Source organism: Sminthopsis crassicaudata, chromosome 2, assembly GCF_048593235.1.
Source record: "Sminthopsis crassicaudata isolate SCR6 chromosome 2, ASM4859323v1, whole genome shotgun sequence".
NCBI classification, from domain to species: domain Eukaryota; kingdom Metazoa; phylum Chordata; class Mammalia; order Dasyuromorphia; family Dasyuridae; genus Sminthopsis; species Sminthopsis crassicaudata.
The window spans coordinates 559,259,020-559,278,664 of record NC_133618.1 but is presented as its reverse complement, the minus strand read 5'-3'; the positions used below and the strand labels follow the sequence as shown (position 1 = coordinate 559,278,664).

At 31.7% G+C, this 19,645-nt stretch overlaps 1 protein-coding gene across 5 annotated transcripts in view; it reads left to right on the top strand.

Annotated features, from left to right (window-relative positions):
* MCTP2 (multiple C2 and transmembrane domain containing 2) overlaps positions 1-19,645 on the top strand; it is a 260,840-nt gene that overhangs the window by 121,804 nt on the left and 119,391 nt on the right. For all 5 annotated transcript variants that reach the window (XM_074295061.1, XM_074295057.1, XM_074295058.1 and 2 more), the window contains 4 exons: positions 731-895; positions 3,209-3,339; positions 12,855-13,041; positions 15,441-15,534. In XM_074295061.1, the coding sequence (XP_074151162.1) occupies positions 731-895; positions 3,209-3,339; positions 12,855-13,041; positions 15,441-15,534 (577 nt within the window). The remainder of the gene's footprint in view (positions 1-730; positions 896-3,208; positions 3,340-12,854; positions 13,042-15,440; positions 15,535-19,645) is intronic.

The following is a 19,645-nucleotide window of genomic DNA, read 5'->3' as shown; positions in this document are numbered from 1 at the left end:
TAGCCGCTCTGGTAAATGATCAGAACTAATGCAAAACCAGGTAAACTAATGTTTGATTTCTGGCCACTAAAATGGTTAAGGATGGATGTTCCATCGCTGTTTGTTGAAACAAGGAACTCTCAAGTAAGAGAACTCTTCACCAGTGCATAAGTGAAGTCACATTCTCTGCAATTCATAGTCTTAGAAAGTTGCCTAAAAGATTTAGATATAAAATGACTTGTCATAGATGACACTGTTAGTCAGAGATGAGCTTGAACTAAGGTTGTGCTAGTTGGTTCCAGCTCTTAAGAATTGATTGTTCAGTTTTTAGTGTGAGCATTTATTTGCAGGTCAGAAATCAGCAAATATTACAAATCCGACTTAATTTATTTGTATTGTTGATTGTCCACATAAACACACAGAGAACATGATGAATAAAATATTAATGGTACAGATTAAATTTAAAACTATATCAAATCTTCTTTTATTTTTCTTAGTTGTGTCAGTTGTTAAACATTTAACAGTCCACCAGTAGGTCTGAACCCAGGTGTTCTTAGTTTGGTGGTTAGCTTTTTTTTCACTATGATACAATGCCTCTCACCATTAGAATGCATTATAGAAAATGATAACTTCAAAATTCTGTTACTTGCTGATAATATGTTTACATGAGGCAACAGTTTTACAGTCAAATTCTGAAATCAGATTTATTGAGTTATCAAGAGAAATTCATATATTTTTCTTTTCTTTTTAGTCCTCTTTGATACGTAACCTGCGACTTTCAGAATCCTTGAAGAAGAACCAACTCTGGAATGGAATTATTAGTATTACTTTGTTGGAAGGGAAGAATATCTCTGGAGGAAGTATAACAGAGATATTTGTCCAATTAAAACTAGGAGATCAGAAATACAAGAGCAAGGTAAGTCTCATCAATTTTTTTTAGGAAATGAGTACATTAAAGATATTAAAGTGACCCCTGCTTCTTTTCTTGCCCAATCTTAACCTTTCTCCCAGGTTCTGCTCTAATAGAAACAATTGTTTTTATGTTTAAAAATAGCTGCAATGATTATATATATTTAAAAATATATTTTCCATAGGTTCAAGAAATGTGAAGACCTGTTCATTTATGAAATAGCCATAACAGATAATGCTGTTTTACAGATTATTTTGTAATAAAATAAGTATTTTTATGAGTGGGTGGGGGGAAGAATCACTGATATAGTACATTGCATTTTTATTAAAACAATTACATATCATGACAGATAATTTTTTTAAAAATTGTGCTCTTTGATTTCTTTGTCTTATCTATGTGGTAATCAAAGATTGTTAGTGATCTGTTTTCCCCAACAATGATGTTGCTCCTTGTTATTTTATTATTGATTGACTCAAATGTTGAAAATATTTTGGGAGAAGTTGAAAAGAAATGTATTTTAGCTTTCTTGATAGGTTTCTCCTTATTTTTACCATTGAATACTCATTTTATTTTTATCATAATATTACAAATTTACATGTATATAAATAATTCACTGACATTATTTCAAAATAATTCATCTATTATATATCACATGAATGTTTTAGAATGTAAAAATATAAATTCCAAATAAATTCAGGGAACCATGTGTGGAATTAGAGCAATAACATTTCCTCTATTGTATCATTTTTAGTTCAATATCAACTAATAGAAATATTTTATTTCTATATCTACAAAATGTAGTTTAGAATTGAAGCCACTATGTTTAGACAAATCATTACTTCCTTTGCTAGAAATATCCAAATAGTTGAATGAAGGTATTTACTAAAATATTTAAATAATCTAATTATTCACATAATTTCCTGCTTTCTCCACTTTCATTTACAAGTGTAGATTCTGACAAATTCAGCTAGTGCTACCAAATTTAGTCTATCCTTTGGATTAAGATTCATTGAGTCATTCCCAAGTGGGTCATGCAAAGGATTTATAGGAAAATGATTCATCACTAACCTCATTTAGCCCTTTTGACTAAGGTGAAGTGTAGTATTAGTTAAATATCTTGTGCTTTCTCCCTCTGGGGAATTCAGCACTTAATTTGTGTTCTAATAGGTTTTTTCTGTTTCTGAAATTCTGTGATTTGATATATCAACCCTAATGTGAAAAAGCCGCTTAAATTATTTTAAGTAATGTTGGCTGCAGCTGAGTCTCTATTGCTGAGTGTATTTGCTATTTAAGCATAATACACAATACAGTTTGGGCATGAAATAATACTTCTTACTGCAGGTCTACTCAGTGCTTTATAATCTGATGGTTAATGTTTCCCTTGGTCATTCTGATAAATTCAATTCATAGTTTAAATGAATAAAATAATGAAAATGCTTCAAATGAATCAAAATGTATATAAGTAGCTTAATTAAAATACAGGATTGAACATTAATGCTTACTGATTTAAAAGTAGTTTTTTAAATATCTTTACTGTCAGATTTTCTTTATTATTAAAATGTTTGAGTTTACTATCAGGCCTTAGTTTAGCCTCTTATTATCCAGAAACTGGTAAGTGACCTGTTATAATATGCTCTGTAGCAGCAGATTGTAAGAATTTTCTTCTCATTCTGATCCTTGGCTAGCCTGTTAACTATTCAGTAACTTCAATTGAAAAATCACTGACCATGTATATATCCTGAGTTTCTGGTGACAGACAATATTTTCACAGACTTTAATGTGTCTAGCAGATGCTAGATAGCTGCAAAATCTTTTGGAAGACTGTTTTATTTGCAGTTTTTAAAAAAATCACGGTACTCTATTTAGAGTTCTTACTGATGGGGCATGGCAATGAATAACAATATTTTAGTGTCTGATTCTTAGGGCAATAATATCATCCTTTATGTATAAAATTTATCTGTTCTGTATTCTAACATTCTTATTCCTTAGTTATAAAAGGTATATTGTCATAAAGTACTTATTATTAATAATAATCATAATATATCTCTGTTTAATAAAGATATGATGGGGAATAATATTCTTTTTTCTGTTTGAAGAAAATGGGTTATATTCATAGCCCTAGGAAGCATCTAAGTCAGAGTTTTATTTTTTTAATTAGAGAATTCTTTAAAATAATTAATGTGTTATTTCTAATTTTGTGAAAATACATTTTTGCATATGTCATTTGCTGTAGTACTTATATTTAATTGATAGAATTGATATACTATAGATATGAATAAAGCTTTAAGAAAATAAATACTATAACTGCATGTTTTCTAGACACTGTGTAAGAGTGAAAATCCTCAATGGAGGGAACAGTTTGATTTTCACTACTTCTCTGACAGGATGGGCATATTGGACATTGAGGTGTGGGGAAAGGATTACAAAAAGCATGAGGAACGTTTGGGGACGTAAGTCTTAAATATCTAAATAATGCTAAAAGTGACATGAATGATACATGTTTGCATGTAGTTTATAGCTGAAAGATGGTTTTACAAATATGTTGGGTATGAGATGTGTTTTCCTTGACAGTCCAAGTAGTAATAACAAATTAAACTGCTGATGCTGGCTTCTCTGCCAGAAATTAAGTTCACAGGCATCTTCTTTATATTTAATTTTAATGGTCATTTTATTACACATACACACACATATGTGAGGGGGGATGGGGGTAAAATTGAAGGGGGCATATTAAGACAGTGTATTTATTTTTGATATTTAAAACAAAAGGAATGAAAACATCTGGAGACTTTTCTAAAACAAATATGGTTTTCCATAGAAGAACACTGCTCTTTCAGGCAATAAAACTGTTCATTGAGAGTGTAAAAGGAAACCATGGAGAACTAATTTACATTTGTACCCTCCCCTCCTACACTGCCCCCTCCTTTCCCCTATTCTATTTACTTTAGTAGTTGAACTTCTGTGAAAACGATGTGCTTACAAAAACTTGACATTTGTTCTCTTTGGGATCTTGCCTTTTTTGATGGGCACAAATTGGGTCTTGGTAAAGAGGAGAGCATTTCAATTCATAATATTGTACTTTCTTAAACCTTTTTTTGTGACCCTCGTAGTATTGACAAGCTTTCTCTTGGGGCTCCTAGAAATTTATATACATCCTAATGGTGTTATTATTGTTTCACTATTATTATTTTACTGCTGGGCCTAGCAGGGCTCACTCATAAATGATGGTAGGGAAATCAGCCATGTCATTGGCTAGTTTTAATATAAGTTTTATTCATACTGTCCATATAGTGAATAGCATCTTTTTTTTCACCTATAGGGACTACATAAATTTTATCTTATTTCCTTGATAGTTTCCTACTTTCCCTCCTCTTTTCTTGCAATATTTACTGTATATCCAATGAGTAGTATCACCTACAGACATCTCAGAAAATTGTATGCATCACGTACATCTGAAAAACCCAGACATTTGGCAATATCAGAAGCCTTTATAAAGGAGCTCTCTATCCTGTGGCTATGAGGATGTTTGTTAGATATCTTCAAGTGTCTAAAATTATTAGACCATTATTGATGATAAATGAGTGAATTGTTGATATATATGTTCTTATGTTTCAGATATTATTTTGATGTTCCATTTCCTTTACGCAATAGGAAATTATTTTCTATTCAAATTCATTTCTACATGTAGAAATATATATTTTAAGATGTGCCTTTTTGTTTCAAGTTTTGTCATTTGGGCATGCATTTATTATTCTAGATATTTCCTGTTTGCAACTTAGAAATATACCTGCACTAATGATCAGTTTGGCTTTCCTCTCCATGTGCTTTAAAGGATATTTTTTGCATCCTTTTCCTTTTTCCTCTCCTGGGGTACAAGAGATAACAAAGTTCTCTCTTGGGAGCTGGTCAAAGTGCATAGATCACCACTGAACTTCCAGGTGGGATCAAATCTCACTCTGAAATGATTTCTGGTTTTTACACTTGGTAGAGATCAGTTTACTATAATTGCGCAAATCACTCTGATTTTCTAGATTCTTTGATGTGTGGACTTACTGCTTTTTCCCCATTTGAAAAACTTGTTAGCAAAGGGAGGGAGGGAAAGAGAGAGGGAGGAAAGATGAGAGGAAGAGAAAGAGACTAGAGGAGAGGGAGAGAAAGAGAGAAATTAAGCAAGAGAAAAGTCTGGGCATGTTATTTTCTAAATATAGGGAAAACAACCTGAATGAATGTTCTTCTGTAGTTTGTCAGAACAAAAAGGTTCAAATAGAAAACTTGGTAGCTACTTATTTAAATCAATCTGTTTTCTTTCTGAGGAAATTTTCTGTAGCAAAACTTCAATAGTAAATAAGATTGTGCATCATCTCTCAAGTTTGCTCATTTTTTCCACTCTGTTGGACTGCTGTAGATTGGTACTTTTTATTTAAAACAAACAGCAACATTTTTTGATACCTGGATTCACTTCCTTTACTAACTATTTCATCCTTCTCACTGCATTTTAAGGTGATTTCTTCATACCATAGGCTAGAGAAACTCTCTCTCCCTTCCCCTCCTCCTTTTTTCTTCCTTTTCCCCCTCCTTTGCTGATAAGGTTTTTTAAATGGTATGTATAGATAACTACTCACCAACAGTATACATAGTTCTAATTATTTTCCTTACCCTTTGTTTTCTTAATGCAAATAATCACAATACTTTTACATTTCCAGTTAATATGCTTATAATGTATTTTTATTCAGCTTTGTTTTATGTTTCCTTTCTGATTTTGTTATTCTTGAAATTTAAACATCCTGACTATATCAAAGAGTTCCAAAAAAAATTTTTTAAACAACCCTCACCAATACTTTACTACTCCTACCCACTGGATTTTTTTTTTTTTTTTATCAATTCTGATAATCATGTTTGAATTCTCAAATTAAGTGATAATAGTCTAGATGCAGAATGAAACTTTTCACCTCTATTTTAGAAGGAATCTCTGGTTCAGACTAGTATTATATTTTATGCTGTTACTTTTCAAAATTAATTAGTTGCATAGAGATAATAGGAATGGAATAATTATAGGATTTCTAGATTAATTTGATCTGGAAAATTCTTGAATGATAATGTACAGATTCTTTTCAGCAGCTCTTTCTTAGATACTACTCAGTTCCAGACTTTGTCACATAAAGTTGATCTGACATTCTGGCAGTTTACTTCACTGGAGGGGTTTGTTAGTAGTGGCTCAGAGCTAGTAGGGAATCTGGGCAGGAGAGTTTCTTTGGACAGAAAAATTGGGCCCAGTGTCGTTGATCTGATTTTACAGCCAGGCTTGACACATTCATAGTTTTCCTCCTGTTTTTTTTTTTTTTTCTCTTAGCCCCTGAGATTTACAGCTTTTAAAACTATTGCACTGTTTTCTGTCTCCTGCATTTAAGTTAAAAGCTGACCAGTCTGCAATATAAAACATAGAATTATGGTAATGAAAAAGAGGTTAAAAGCTATCATGACAAGTAAAACTTGGGCAGGTTTGGCTGACTGATATGGTAAAATTATGCATTGAATTAAAGCATTAAAATTAAGTAGAATTAATGGAGAGTAGAAAATGGGAGGGCAGTAACAATGCTGTATCAGCATGTGGACTGCAAATGGGCTGAAGTGGGCATCTTAAATGCTTACTAGATGGGGAAAATATTTATATTTAGGACTTTGTTGTCTTTGTCAAGTTAATAGATTCATAGAATTGTAGAACTGCATGAAACATTTAGAGATCATTTATTCCAGTGCCTTTAATAGATAACCTAGAGTAGTAAAATGACTTACCTAATGTCATACAAAAAATTAGTTGTAAATTTGTATTTGGAGATTAAATTTATTGCCTCTAATCCACTGCATTTTGCTTCATATAAGCCTATTTAACATTTATTTTAATGAAAAAAGTATAGAATTTATATGAATATTACTCATTCATTTTTGGGGGGGAAGAGTAAGTGAACCTAACATTTCCATTTGGACTATAAGAGTCCAATATTTTATAACTACTTTCCATTTAAGATTGGGATCTTCCAATGCCGTATCAAGAGCTAAAGTACATATTGAAATTAAGAAGAAATGAAACAAACATTTATTAATTTCAATGATCCTATAAAAACTAACCACATAATCCTTTATGTCCCATGGACTTCAAGTTAAGAAGTACTGAATTAGATCAATTAAAAATATTTATTAAGCACTTACTCCATGCAAAGCTTTATACTAGGCACTTGTTAAAAATACCAGTAAGAAGAGTATTCATTAATATCAGGATCTGAACTAGTGCTAGAAAAATAACTCCTCCCCGCCCCCATACTTTTAAGTTTAAATTATTTTCATTAAGTTTTCTCAATATCACTATTTTTATTAGAACTCTTTCTGATTTAAACAGCCAGCTTCTCATATTTTGTGTTCATGTGTATTACAAACCCATAAATATGAATATATTCTCTATATTAATAGCAAGGCATGCACACTGCTTTAAACCTAATTAGATTTCTAGGAAAAGGAAGCAGTATGATATAGTAGAAACATTTCATAGTGAATGAATATGAAAAATAAATAATTTAATCAATCATAGAATATAGAATTATTAGATTCTCATTAGAAAAGTTAACCTAAGATAAATGAAAATGACATCAAATAAAAATATTTTGAAAAAGAATGCAAGATTTAAAAAAATTTCATATCAAATCTTTGATAAACATTGAAATATCTATCTTCTGTCTGTGTCTGCACCTCTGTCCCAAGCAAGAATAGACTATAAAGTATTAAAAACAAATCACCAATTAGTATAGTCTTTGACTTTTCTTAGTGCTTCAGAGTGTCTAGTAAGTGCCCTGAATATTCAAATTTCAACCCCTTGTAGTTAACACTTTGTTGATTCCCACGAAGATGATTTCTGTGTACAGGTTTCCCCTCCCCTAATTTGTCCAGTGAATTCCAGTTATTCTTTGAATTCTTAAGACTCCCAATCTCCCCTGTCAACCTGACCATTATTTATTCTAGTTTATTTAAATGTTTTAAAAATTCACAGAATAACTGGAAGCTGATATAACTTGAGGTCATGTGCAGGCTAGTAGAAAAAAAATTGGTCTGTACAGAGGTAATTTTACTTATAAATCAAAGAAATGACAATTAGGAATAGTAAAATTTTACTTATATCAGTTTTTAAATTGTTTGATTAAGAAATATATATATATATATATATATATATATATATATATATATATATGTATGTATATATATAGGGGGATTCAACTAACCTAGTCAAACCAATAGAAGAATAAAGTCTTTGAAGTCAGGACTCCTTCATTTTTTCATCATATATATCCCTAAGCATGAAGGTTGACATTGAGAACATGCTCAATATATGTTTACTGGACCACAGTAACTTTTTTCATTTTTTGGTGAAGTGTGATACTTAATTTTTTTCATGAACTTCACTGTTAGAATGATTTTTCTTCTAATCTACTTAACTAATGCTTACTTTTCAGGAGTTATATGCTAATGCAAAAGAGTTATGTGACTAAATTGTGCCTACCCAATATAAAAACAAGTTAATTCAGTCATTATCTTCAGTTTGGTGGGAAAATTCAATGCTTAAATAAAAATGGATTTACTAGTCTCCCTATGTCATTAGTACTCAAAACTTCAGCCTTGCCATTATCAAGGACTTATTTTTCACAATGAAGTTTAAAATTTACAGTGTTTTTCATTTTAATAAAAATAAAGGCTTGTTTTCAATTACCTTATATAATAAGAAAGTGTAAAATAGATAAAACTTCATAGTGAAAGTTTTAAAATCAAGAAGTTTGTTTACCGGGGAATATCTAAAAAGCAGTATATAATTTATTTTATTAACTATTTACTTTCAAATATTTATTTCCTTGAAGCATTAAGAAATTTTTGTAATTTCCTAAATCCAGTTCAATCTGGTCTTCTCTTTCCATTCAACTCTGGATCCAACTCATGCATTTCTCTTAACTATCAAAGATATAGAGTGATAAACTCTAGGTCATCTATCCAAATGCATGTCAAAATCTGAGGAATACACATTATTTATTTGGTCTTGATGATACTAGGCAAATTTTATTGATGGTCAGGGCAAAATATTTTGTGTTGTGAATCTCTTCCAAAAAGCTCTGCATGATGCACTGGGAGCCAACGTAATAATGATGTTGATTTTTGTAAACTAATATTTCAAAGCTCCTATATTCAGTTGGTATATTAATCTTTGCAATGTTAAGAATTTGAATTAGAAGGGAGCACAGAGACACTCCATTCTAATATATACCTAAATAAGGATTTCAGCTTTAACTTACCTGGTTTTTATTTGAAAAGGCTTCCAGTGAAAGAGAGCCCACTATATCCCAAGGCAGCCTGTCCCAGTTTTGGAGATCTCTAATTGTTAAGAAATTATTTTTCTTACATCAGACCATTACTCTTAGTTCTGTTCTCAGGAGTGGGCATCTAAGTCTAATCCGGCCTTCATATGACAGCTCTTCAGATACTTGAAGGGTAAAGCTTGTATTTCATCTGAATGTTTTCTCCTACATGATAAACATCCCTTATTCCTTCAACTTATCCCTATATGGTATGATCCTGAATTCTTCATTTTTCTGGTTGCCAGATGATGGCAAAACACTGAAGGCAGCTGGGTGGCTCAGTGGATGGCCTGGAATCAAAAAGGCCTGAATTCAAATACAGGTCTCAGATACTTACTGGCTATATGATGCTAACAAATCACTTAAACTCTATTTACCTTAATCCACTGGAGAAGGAAATGTCAAACCATTATAGTATGCTTGCTGAGAAAACCCAATGGACAGTATTGGTGTGCTATAGTTCACAGAATCATGAAGAATTTTATATAACCAAATAATTTATCAACCCTAGGGAGATATATACTTCTGACAGCTAGGGAACTACATACAACATTTGAATTCAAATTTTATTCTAAAACAGCCAAGTTGCCAATCAGTTGCCAAATGTCATTGATTCTATCACCAGAAAAAAATTCCCTTTTCAATTCATATTTTAAGTTCATATCCTCATTACTCTTGCCTAGATAATTGCAATGGCCTTCTAATTGGACATCTAGCATTCAGTCTCTCCTTTATCTCATCAGTTCTTCATACAACTTTCAAAGTTTCTTTATAGAAAGATCTAATGCTCTGTCCTAACTCTGGGATCAAAAACAAACTCCTTAGCTAAGCATTTGCCAACCTTTGAAAATCTGGTTCATGACTATCTTTTCTGACTTCTTGCAACTAATTAACTTTCCCAGATTCTGTATTCGGTACAAATAGTATATTTGTTATTCACAGTACATAACAATCCATCTCCCTTCTCTGTTCCTTTGCCTATACTGGTCCCCATGCTTGGAATATACTCACTCTTTTTCTCCTACAATCCATAATTTGTTAAAGCCTATCCTGATTTGTCTCTCATACTCTAGTTACTCACACTCTTCTTTCCAGAAATAACATTATACAACACTTGTATGTGTTTATGTATGTGTAAATGCATCTTTGAACATACATATTCAAATATAAAATGTTGTTTATATTATTATTAATATAGTTATATATTTTATATATGTCTCTCTCTCTCTATATATATATATATACATATAGTTTTAAACATCTATCTAAGGTCTTCTAGATACTTTTAACTATATTGATTATTATAACATGAGAGAAAGAGAGAAGGGAAGAGAGAGGAGAATCCAAATCTCCATGTATATAGATAACTATGTAATATTCAAAGATATTCCATTTCCAGACTGTGGAAAATTTCACTGGTTCCCCATCCTACCTGGAATTCTTTCCCTCCTCATCTCTGACACCAGATTCTTTGGGTTCCTTAAAGTGTCAACTAAAATGTCATTCTCTATAAGAAGGTGTTCCATATCCCTATTAATGCTTGAACCCTTCCTCTTTTGAATATCTCCATTTTACTCTATGGGTATCTTGTTTGTGCATAGATGTTTATGTGTTGACTCCCTTGTTAAACTATGAGCGCCTTGAAAGCAGAAATAGTTCTTTTCTTTTTTTTTTTTATCCTTAACATTTAGCACATTGTTTGGCATATAGTGAGAACTTAATAAATGTCTGATGTACTTTTCGTTTATAGAACATTAGGGCAAAGTTTTTTTGTTGTATCCTTGCATTCCCAGGACCTAATGGTGCCTGGCACATAGGCTCTTAATAAATATTGGCAAATGTATGAATAACTGAATAACATCCAGTTACATTTGTTCCATACCAAAACTTAGGCTTATTGCTTGGAAGTCAAATTTGTTTTCTAGAGGTCAAAATTAATTTATAATTCCAGCTTGACCAGTCATGTTAATCAGTATCATTGATTAATATTAATTTTATTTTTAAAATAACAAATTTACCCTCAGAAATCTAACACTTGTTGCTCTTAAGAATATCATTTTGTATTTTTTTCTGTATCTTTGTTGTCTACTTTATAGTAAGTGTTTAATAAATGCTTGATTGATTGATAAATATCATTTCAGAAACCTCTGATTCTTTTTTCACTCTCAACACCTAACTACAGTTTAGTTTGTTAAAGGGGAATGTGATTTCTTAAAGGAGAATGTACAGAAATATAAATCTGTATATGTATATAGAAGTTAGTATGAACTAAAATAATAAATTTTTTGAGGAAAAGGAGTTTGAATCTTTCTCTCAGAAATGACTAAATTGCAGATTTATACTATGTATGACATGAAAATTTTACATTTTAAAAATATACTTACATGTTACATATATCTCTATATTAAATTATTTGCATATATAAATGTATATGTAAATAAATATATATGTATATAAATTATCTGCATATATAAAAGTAAAAAAAAATTGATGATAAGAGAAAATAAGTCATCAAAACACTTGACCAACAATGATATATGCTTATACATGGGCCTGCTCTGAAACTTTTAATATTCATTTTTGTTAGTAGCTATGGAGAGAACAGAGCATGGGAAAAAAGCTACACATTATGGTACCAGGTACTACCTAACATTTTCTTAAGGCTTAACCCTCACAGTAGTAGCACCATGTGTAAACAAACCAAGTGGGGTCCAGGCCAACCTGGAGTGTTTTCAGAGGCAAAACACATAAATGGTTTAGCACCTCAGTCTCTTTTCTGTGTGTTTGCTTCTGTATTTAAATGTGTTTGAGGTTTTCAACATTCCCAGAAAATTGGCTGTTAAGAGGCAGAAAACATGCAATTTATAGCAGATGGGTACAAACTCTGCCAGCAGTACAACTGAAATGGGATCAATCAACAGCACTTCATGCCCCATTTATCCAGAAGAAACCCACCTGGGGGAACCCTGTGGAATTTTTGCCTATTAAGAAACAACTTAACAAGTTTTCTTTAAATAAAAATTTGCCAGTTGGCATTAATCTGGCAGAAAATGGTTTCTCCATTAGCCATCTTTTTGTATTTCTCTTGTTCTCTTTTTAAAACCGTTATCCTTTGTTCTATTTACTTGTAAAAGACTAAGCCTGGAGAGGAGCCCAGATTAATAATGCCCAACCTTCGAAACTGGTTACGTTTGTCCAATTGGCTTCATCCAGGTTATATTCATGTGTGTGTGTGTGTATATCAAAGATTAAGCTCTTCTTATTTCCCTGTACTTGCCAGCCCCCTATTTCCTTTCTCTATCTTCCTTGTTCTTTTTGCCTCTTCCCCTTCTTAATTTTAAAGTGTGTCAGACCAGCAATGTGTATTATGAGCCTGGGGAACACCTGCAACCTTCACTACCCTTCAGGGAAATGGAGCAATAAATTGGAACCCAGACTTTGTGAGGTTTCTAAAAGAGACTAGCTTATGCAGCACAGTGTGATTTTAAAATAAAAAAATGTTGCTTTTGAATGTTCTAAAGGAACCACAAGTTAATCAGCCTTCTCCCTTTTCTTTTTGATTTGTGAAAATGTTATAGGTGTAAAGTGGATATTGCAGCCCTCCCGCTCAAGCAAGACAATTGTTTAGAGCTGCCGCTGGAGAATCGTCTTGGCTCACTGCTTATGCTGATCACACTTACACCCTGTTCAGGGGTCTCTGTGTCTGATCTCTGTGTCTGCCCTTTGGCAGACCCCAGTGAAAGAAAGCAGATTTCCCAACGCTATGTGAGTGCTCTGTAGTGATGTCACTTTTCTTTAAAATTGAAAATAATTTTTATGATTAGAGATTTTTAAAAAGAAATCTTTGTCCAGAATAATTGTTTGTCTCATAAAAGAAAAATTAGCACAATTAATAATTGAGTAAACTGAGATGTCATTTTGACTGCTTATATGTGATTTAATATTTTTAAGAGAAAAAGGTGTTTTTCAATCTTAGGTCCTATGAAGATATCACACAAAATAGATTTATTAATTATAGGAGCAAACTTCATGTTATCTTTTTTACAAATTTAGTGGTAATCATATATATACCATATCTATATGAAAGTTACTGGTGACTATAATGAAGCATATATACAAATTCAATTCATTTGTAATCATATGTTTGATGTATTTGAAAGTAACTGATGACATATTTATGGATATTTACAAAAGTGTGCCTTCCTTATAAAGCTTTATTCCTTATGACTATATGATATGATACAAGCAATTATCAACATATAATTTGGCAAATGATTTATACTCATTTAACTGGTCACTTTTTAAAATAAATATATTTTGTTTCTTGATTTTCTTCTCTATGAGCCTCTATATTTTTAGTTTATAAGTTAATTTTTTACATGTAATGTTACGTGGAACTTAGTAACTCCTTAATAAATGGACATGATTAAGGAATTGTGTGTCCTAATCACAGATTAATCTTTTCATGAATATAATGAAATGCTTATCAATATAGATGACAATATTAGTTGTATTCTTAAGTACTTGAATATATTGACTAATCTCTTAGCTATTTATTTTTTGAGGCAGTCAGGATTAAGTGACTTGCCCAGGGTCACATAGCTAATAAGTGTGTCTTGAGGATAGATTTGAATTCAAGTTCTCCTGATTCTATAGTTGGTATTACCTAAGCTGTCCCTCTTAATTTTATTTCAATGGAAATATAGAACTTAACCAACTACAAGTCTTTTAAACATATTCTAAACAAGATTTGTGGAAGTTGGAACGTTATGTACTGGATGGCTTTTGTTAAGAAAAATAAACTTAGATTATTAGGACAAGATTAGGATGTAAACATTTTCAGAAGTCCTTGACAAATATTCAGAAGTTTGTTGATTCTCTGAGATAGTTACTTTTTAAGCCACGTTAAAAATTTAAGGAACTAGAGGTGGTTCTAAAGAATAATTTTGGGTTACTTGAAAAAAATTATTAGGTCTAAGAGACAATATTAAAAGTATTATGTAAACTAGGTCTTGCTCACTAACTAGTAGAATTAACTAAACTTGAATATTAATTCATTCTTTTACTCTCCTTGTACCCAAAAGCTGTCAAATTCAAAACTAATCATTTTTATTAATTTTACAATTTTTTTTGCAAATGCTAAGTGCATAATTTATGAGGATTAGCCTAATGTTCTTTTAAAATAAGGATTTAATTGAATTTATTTAAGGATGACATGTCTTCAGTGCATAGTTTCTCAGCATATTAAATTTAATTCATGGCTGTAAACAGCTATTTTATATTTTTCAAAAACGTTTCTGAAAATTCTTTCTTCTGTTGCAAAGAGGCAAATAGACAGTTTTTCAGTTTAAGGTCTTCAGGATATTACAAAGTCATTTGCTGCAATCATTTAAGTCCTGGTTGTTTGAAAGGTTCCAGTTATCCAGACATCAATTAACCAATGTTTAAGAAGTGTGATAAAAAAGTAAACATGATGCTATTCTATAAAAATTGAACATTTTCCTGAAACAATACTAAAAAAAATCTAACTTTTGAAGTGTTTTTAAAAAGTATCTCTCCTTAATATAATTTAAACTCAATTACTATTTGGGCTATTTTGGATTACTTGTATTCCCAGAGCTTAGCATCATGCTTTACATGCGGTAGGTACATAGTAAATGTTTATTGAGTCGAATTTTCATTGGTAAGAATGTCTAGTAAGAAGCCAAGTTACACCAGTTAATGTCCATAAATTTGCATTCATGGAATCAGAGTAATGGGAATTTTCAGGGAAGTTCAAAGTTGTTTTAGTGGGGGAAAAAAAAAAAAAGAATACTGTTTGTAACTTTATAAACATTTACTCTTGGAGAAAGAGAGAGAGTGTCCAGTGTCACCAAGGAATGACGTTAAAGAGAGATCTTATGTGGTCATAATGGTTTCATTTTGAAAAGGTAGCTGATTAATGCTCGACCATTTGCATTTTATATAGCAGATATGAATGCCTATTTTGTTAATGGTTCCATTTTCTTAATGGGTTTAGTTGATTTTACCTGCATTTTTGCAGCTCTTCTTTAAGGATATAAAAAGGAAGATATAATTAAAATGTTCTTCCATAAGATTTAAATGCCATTTAAAGAGTGTATCAATGAACCATTTTTGTACTCATTTAATTCTTTTTTCCCCAGTGCTTATGGAATTCCCTGAAAGATATGAAGGATGTTGGCATTTTACAAGTAAAAGTTTTAAAGGCATTAGATCTCTTAGCTGCAGATTTCTCAGGTACAGTATATTTTCATTTATTTATGAACATTTACTTCTCTTTTGCTCTATTGGTGTCATTGCTTTTCCACCTTCTTTGGGATCTAATAGCAGTAGAAAAATATGATGATTTAGGAATCTTTATATAAAAGCATTGTGTGAGAGATAGGGATTTAATCAAATTTAACTAATATATTCCTTGGCACTAACCTAGAGTATATTTCATGATGATTAGTTAACAGAATAAAAATATCTGGCAATTACATATTACTTTCTTTTTTTACCATGTATTTTACATACATTATCATCTGATCCTCCCAATATTCTGAGAGGTAGACAGACAAGTACTATTACTCCAGTTTTACAGAAGAGAAAATTGAGGCTCTGAAAAGTTAAGTGACCATCAAGATCAAATACTTTTTAAATGGCAGGGCCCAGGCCTAATTAAATCCACATCTTTTGTTGTTATCCAAAATGTTCTTTACACATGAGCACTGCCTCAGACATTCTAATAGCAAAGGGTTTGATATTTTATGGGAGTAGGTAAATTATAAAGAATTGCCATATTTTTTTAATACTAAGTTAATTTGCAACTAGAACTTATGTGATGGTAGCCATAAGAATGAGTTATTTTACTTTCCTGCCTTTGATCAATTAAAAAATCCTCCCTAGTTCCAGTGTCTTATCTGATAGGTCAATCTATATACCACAGACAGAATGGGTAACATAAATTTTAGTCATTAGATACACATAATATATACTAGAAAAACTTTGCCATAATGATAAAAAGAATAATTTACATTTATATAGTTCTTTAAAGTTTCCAAAGAACTTTTAACAATCCTGTGGAATAGGTAATGAAATAGAGTCTATAGAAGGGAGGCCACTTTATAGATAAGACAATTTTGTGAGTTCCTTTTGGAAATTCACTAACTATAGATTCTTGGATGGAGACGGAGAGAAATGTCATGTTTTACACAAAGTTATACTCTATAATGTAAATCATGAATGCATTTGTATATGTATGTTTGAACAAACAGTTCTTACTCTTTACATACTTAATGTTCCAATGACTAAACTCAGTGTCAGGTTAGGGACAACATTTTTGGTTTCCATAGATGTTTCTTGGAGATAGTAAAGAGTTCTTTATAGAAGCCTCATCAGTAGTAGGTAGCATTTGGGTCTCTCAGCCTGAGCTGAATTTATATCTAGTACAGTTCATAGGTAGATCCAAAAAAAAAAAATGAGCATACCATTCCAGGATCATTGCCAAGAAAATCCCAAATGGGATCAATGGGATCATGAAGAGCTGGATACAACTAAAAAACAACTGAAAAATAATGATTCAGATGCACATACTCATGTTTGTATAATGGCTGACAACATAAATTGATGAATGGTAAAGGCAAAATTTTTAATCTATGCCTTGATATTTTTTCATTTGTGAATATATTCCTTACCCCACCTTTACTTTTTTTTTTTTTTTATTGATTAAGGCTCAGTTAAAGTGACATCTATTTCCTCAGTCAAACTTTTTCTGATCTCCTCTCATAGATAATTCTAGTTCTGTTTTCAAACTAATTTGTATTTACTTAGTTGTATAGAACTTGTTTATTCCAGTGGAATGTCAGCCCCTTGAGGCTAAGAGTTGTTTTTAAAATTTATTTTATTTTTGTGTTCATATACCTCAGTAATACATAATACTTTATGTGTAATAGACTCTTTCTGCATGTTTGTTGAATTCACCTGAATTCTTTACCTGACTTCAAATGTAAGAGTCTTCAATATCACAAGTGTTCAATTTTCAGCAGAGAGCTTTCTGTACTCATGAATCAGGAATTATCTGAACCTAAGTAATATATGTTTGATAGGAAGAAATTTAATATATCAACTTCTTTGGTAATATCAATGTTTAAAATCTAGATATTTACTTTTGCTATCAAAGATTCTTTTTACTCTTTTGGAACTAGGAATTATAGAAATGCATGTAAGAGATGAGTAATTGAGAGTCCTGGAAAAAGAGTCCACTTTTTCCTTTAAGGAAAACTTGATCACAGCTAATGAATTCTTTTAGATTTGCTGAACCTTCCTCCACCCTTTCTCCCAACCCCACCGTATCTGAGACTTTCCTGGTGAATTTCATTTCACTTGTGGACCATTCTTTTTGTATTTAGTGTTTGTTAAGTAAATTTTCAGAGTATTGGGTTTGAGAAAAAAAATTGTCTTCAGTTAAATAGGTAGATCAGCTTACTATTTATTTTTAGAATAAAAAATTATTTGCAGTCTGTCTTTTGTGGGGATTATGTATCCATCAGTGAACTGATTCAAGACCTAAAGGAAACACTTCAACTCCTGAATTAAGCAGGGAGTGTTTTTTATTTTTATTTTTTTTAATTTAATGAAAAAGCGTTTATTCTATCAATTGAAAAGGGTGTTCCTGAGTGTATTAAGAAATCCATTTGGTATCCTGATTTACAAGGTTTAGATTTTTTTTTAAATCTAAATTCTATTTCTTTGTAAAATGTATTGTCAATAATATATTGTATAAAATTGTAAATAAATACCAAAAAAATATTGTAAAATGTATCCCAACAAAGTTTCTAGAAATTGCCTATGGTTCCATCTGAGGTAGACATCAGATGATTTTATTTGTGGGTGTGTGAGTGGGTGTGTGTCTGTGTAATAAACTCCAAAAGTTGTGGTTCAATCATGTAAAGAATTCACAATTGGCAAAAGGTAGACTTATTAGGGAAATGTTTGTATCTATTTTTGTCTGTTTATTGTTTGTACAAACCAAATGTATTTTTTACATTTTACAATAGACACCAGGAAATAGTGTGGGAGAGCATTTTTCAGAAAGACAAGTTCCTCAGTGAAACTCCTAATTATCCAGTTGAAAGGGAGCACCTCATGAGGGTGGGGCATGCTCTTAGCTGGCAGTAAATACAGAAAGGGGTTTAGCACCCTATAATTAGCTGTAAGGAGGATAAATGGGGTTGAGAAGCATAGAGGAGTTAGGGGAGATATCACATGGCTTGGAGAAAGGGAAAGGAGAAAGAACTTTAAGACAGAGTGCTATGACAAACTGACCAGTAAATATACAATAAATATGGCATGGCCATAAATAGATTTTTTTTGGGAAAATTTAACCTCAGGGACATGAATGGGTTTTCTGAGAGGACATGACAAGGTAAGACTGTACAAGACCCCTACTGAGGGTGGGTTTCAGGAGTTTGACATACCTTGAATTTCTGACTGGATGACCTCCCCAGAGGGTGGGACTAAATTGATCTTCATCAGACCCTTCTCCCTGCCTTCCTTAGGAATCAATTCTTCAGTTTCTCTCTGCCCATCACACTCACTATTTAGGACCTCATCTTAACCACATGGGTAAGTGTGATATTACAGATATTCAGGTAAAGAAAGTTTGGCCAGTTATAAAGAATAAAAATGACTGTAAGAAAACCAGAACTTTTTGATATTGAGACTAATTCTCTTTGCCCTATGTCATGTTATTCTTTATCCTTATAAACATATATACAAAATTAAATACAGGGTAATTTTTGACAGGATGCATTAATAACTGATAGAACCAGGAGAGGCCTTATATAGGAGTGGCTACTTGAGCTAAGTTCTAAGAGAAATTATGATTCTAAGAAATGAAGAGAAGGGAATAGTACATTCCATGAAGAACTTTGTAAAGGCTGAATGTGAGAAACATAAAAAGTGTTTAGTAGAGATCTATTTTACAATTTTCAGAAAGACAATTGGAAGAAATGTGAGATTACGACTTAGAGGAGAGAATAATTCCATTTTTTTGTTTCTCTGCTTAAAATTTTACTAAAAATTAATAAGCAAGTTATCAAATATGTGCAACTATGAGATGCAGTGTCACTTCACAGTTTGCCTCAGTTCTTCATCTGTCAAATAAGCTGGAAAAGGAAATGGCAAACTATGCCAATATCTTTGCCAAGGAAATCCCAATTGGGATTAAGAATCACAATGGAAATGACTTAACAACAAATCAAATTTATGTTCCTCTTAAGGATTCAAATGTCCCAGGCAAGAGCAAAGAATGGAGGGATGGTTCCTGAGGGTCATTCTTTCAAAGGTACTGGCATTACAGATGTAA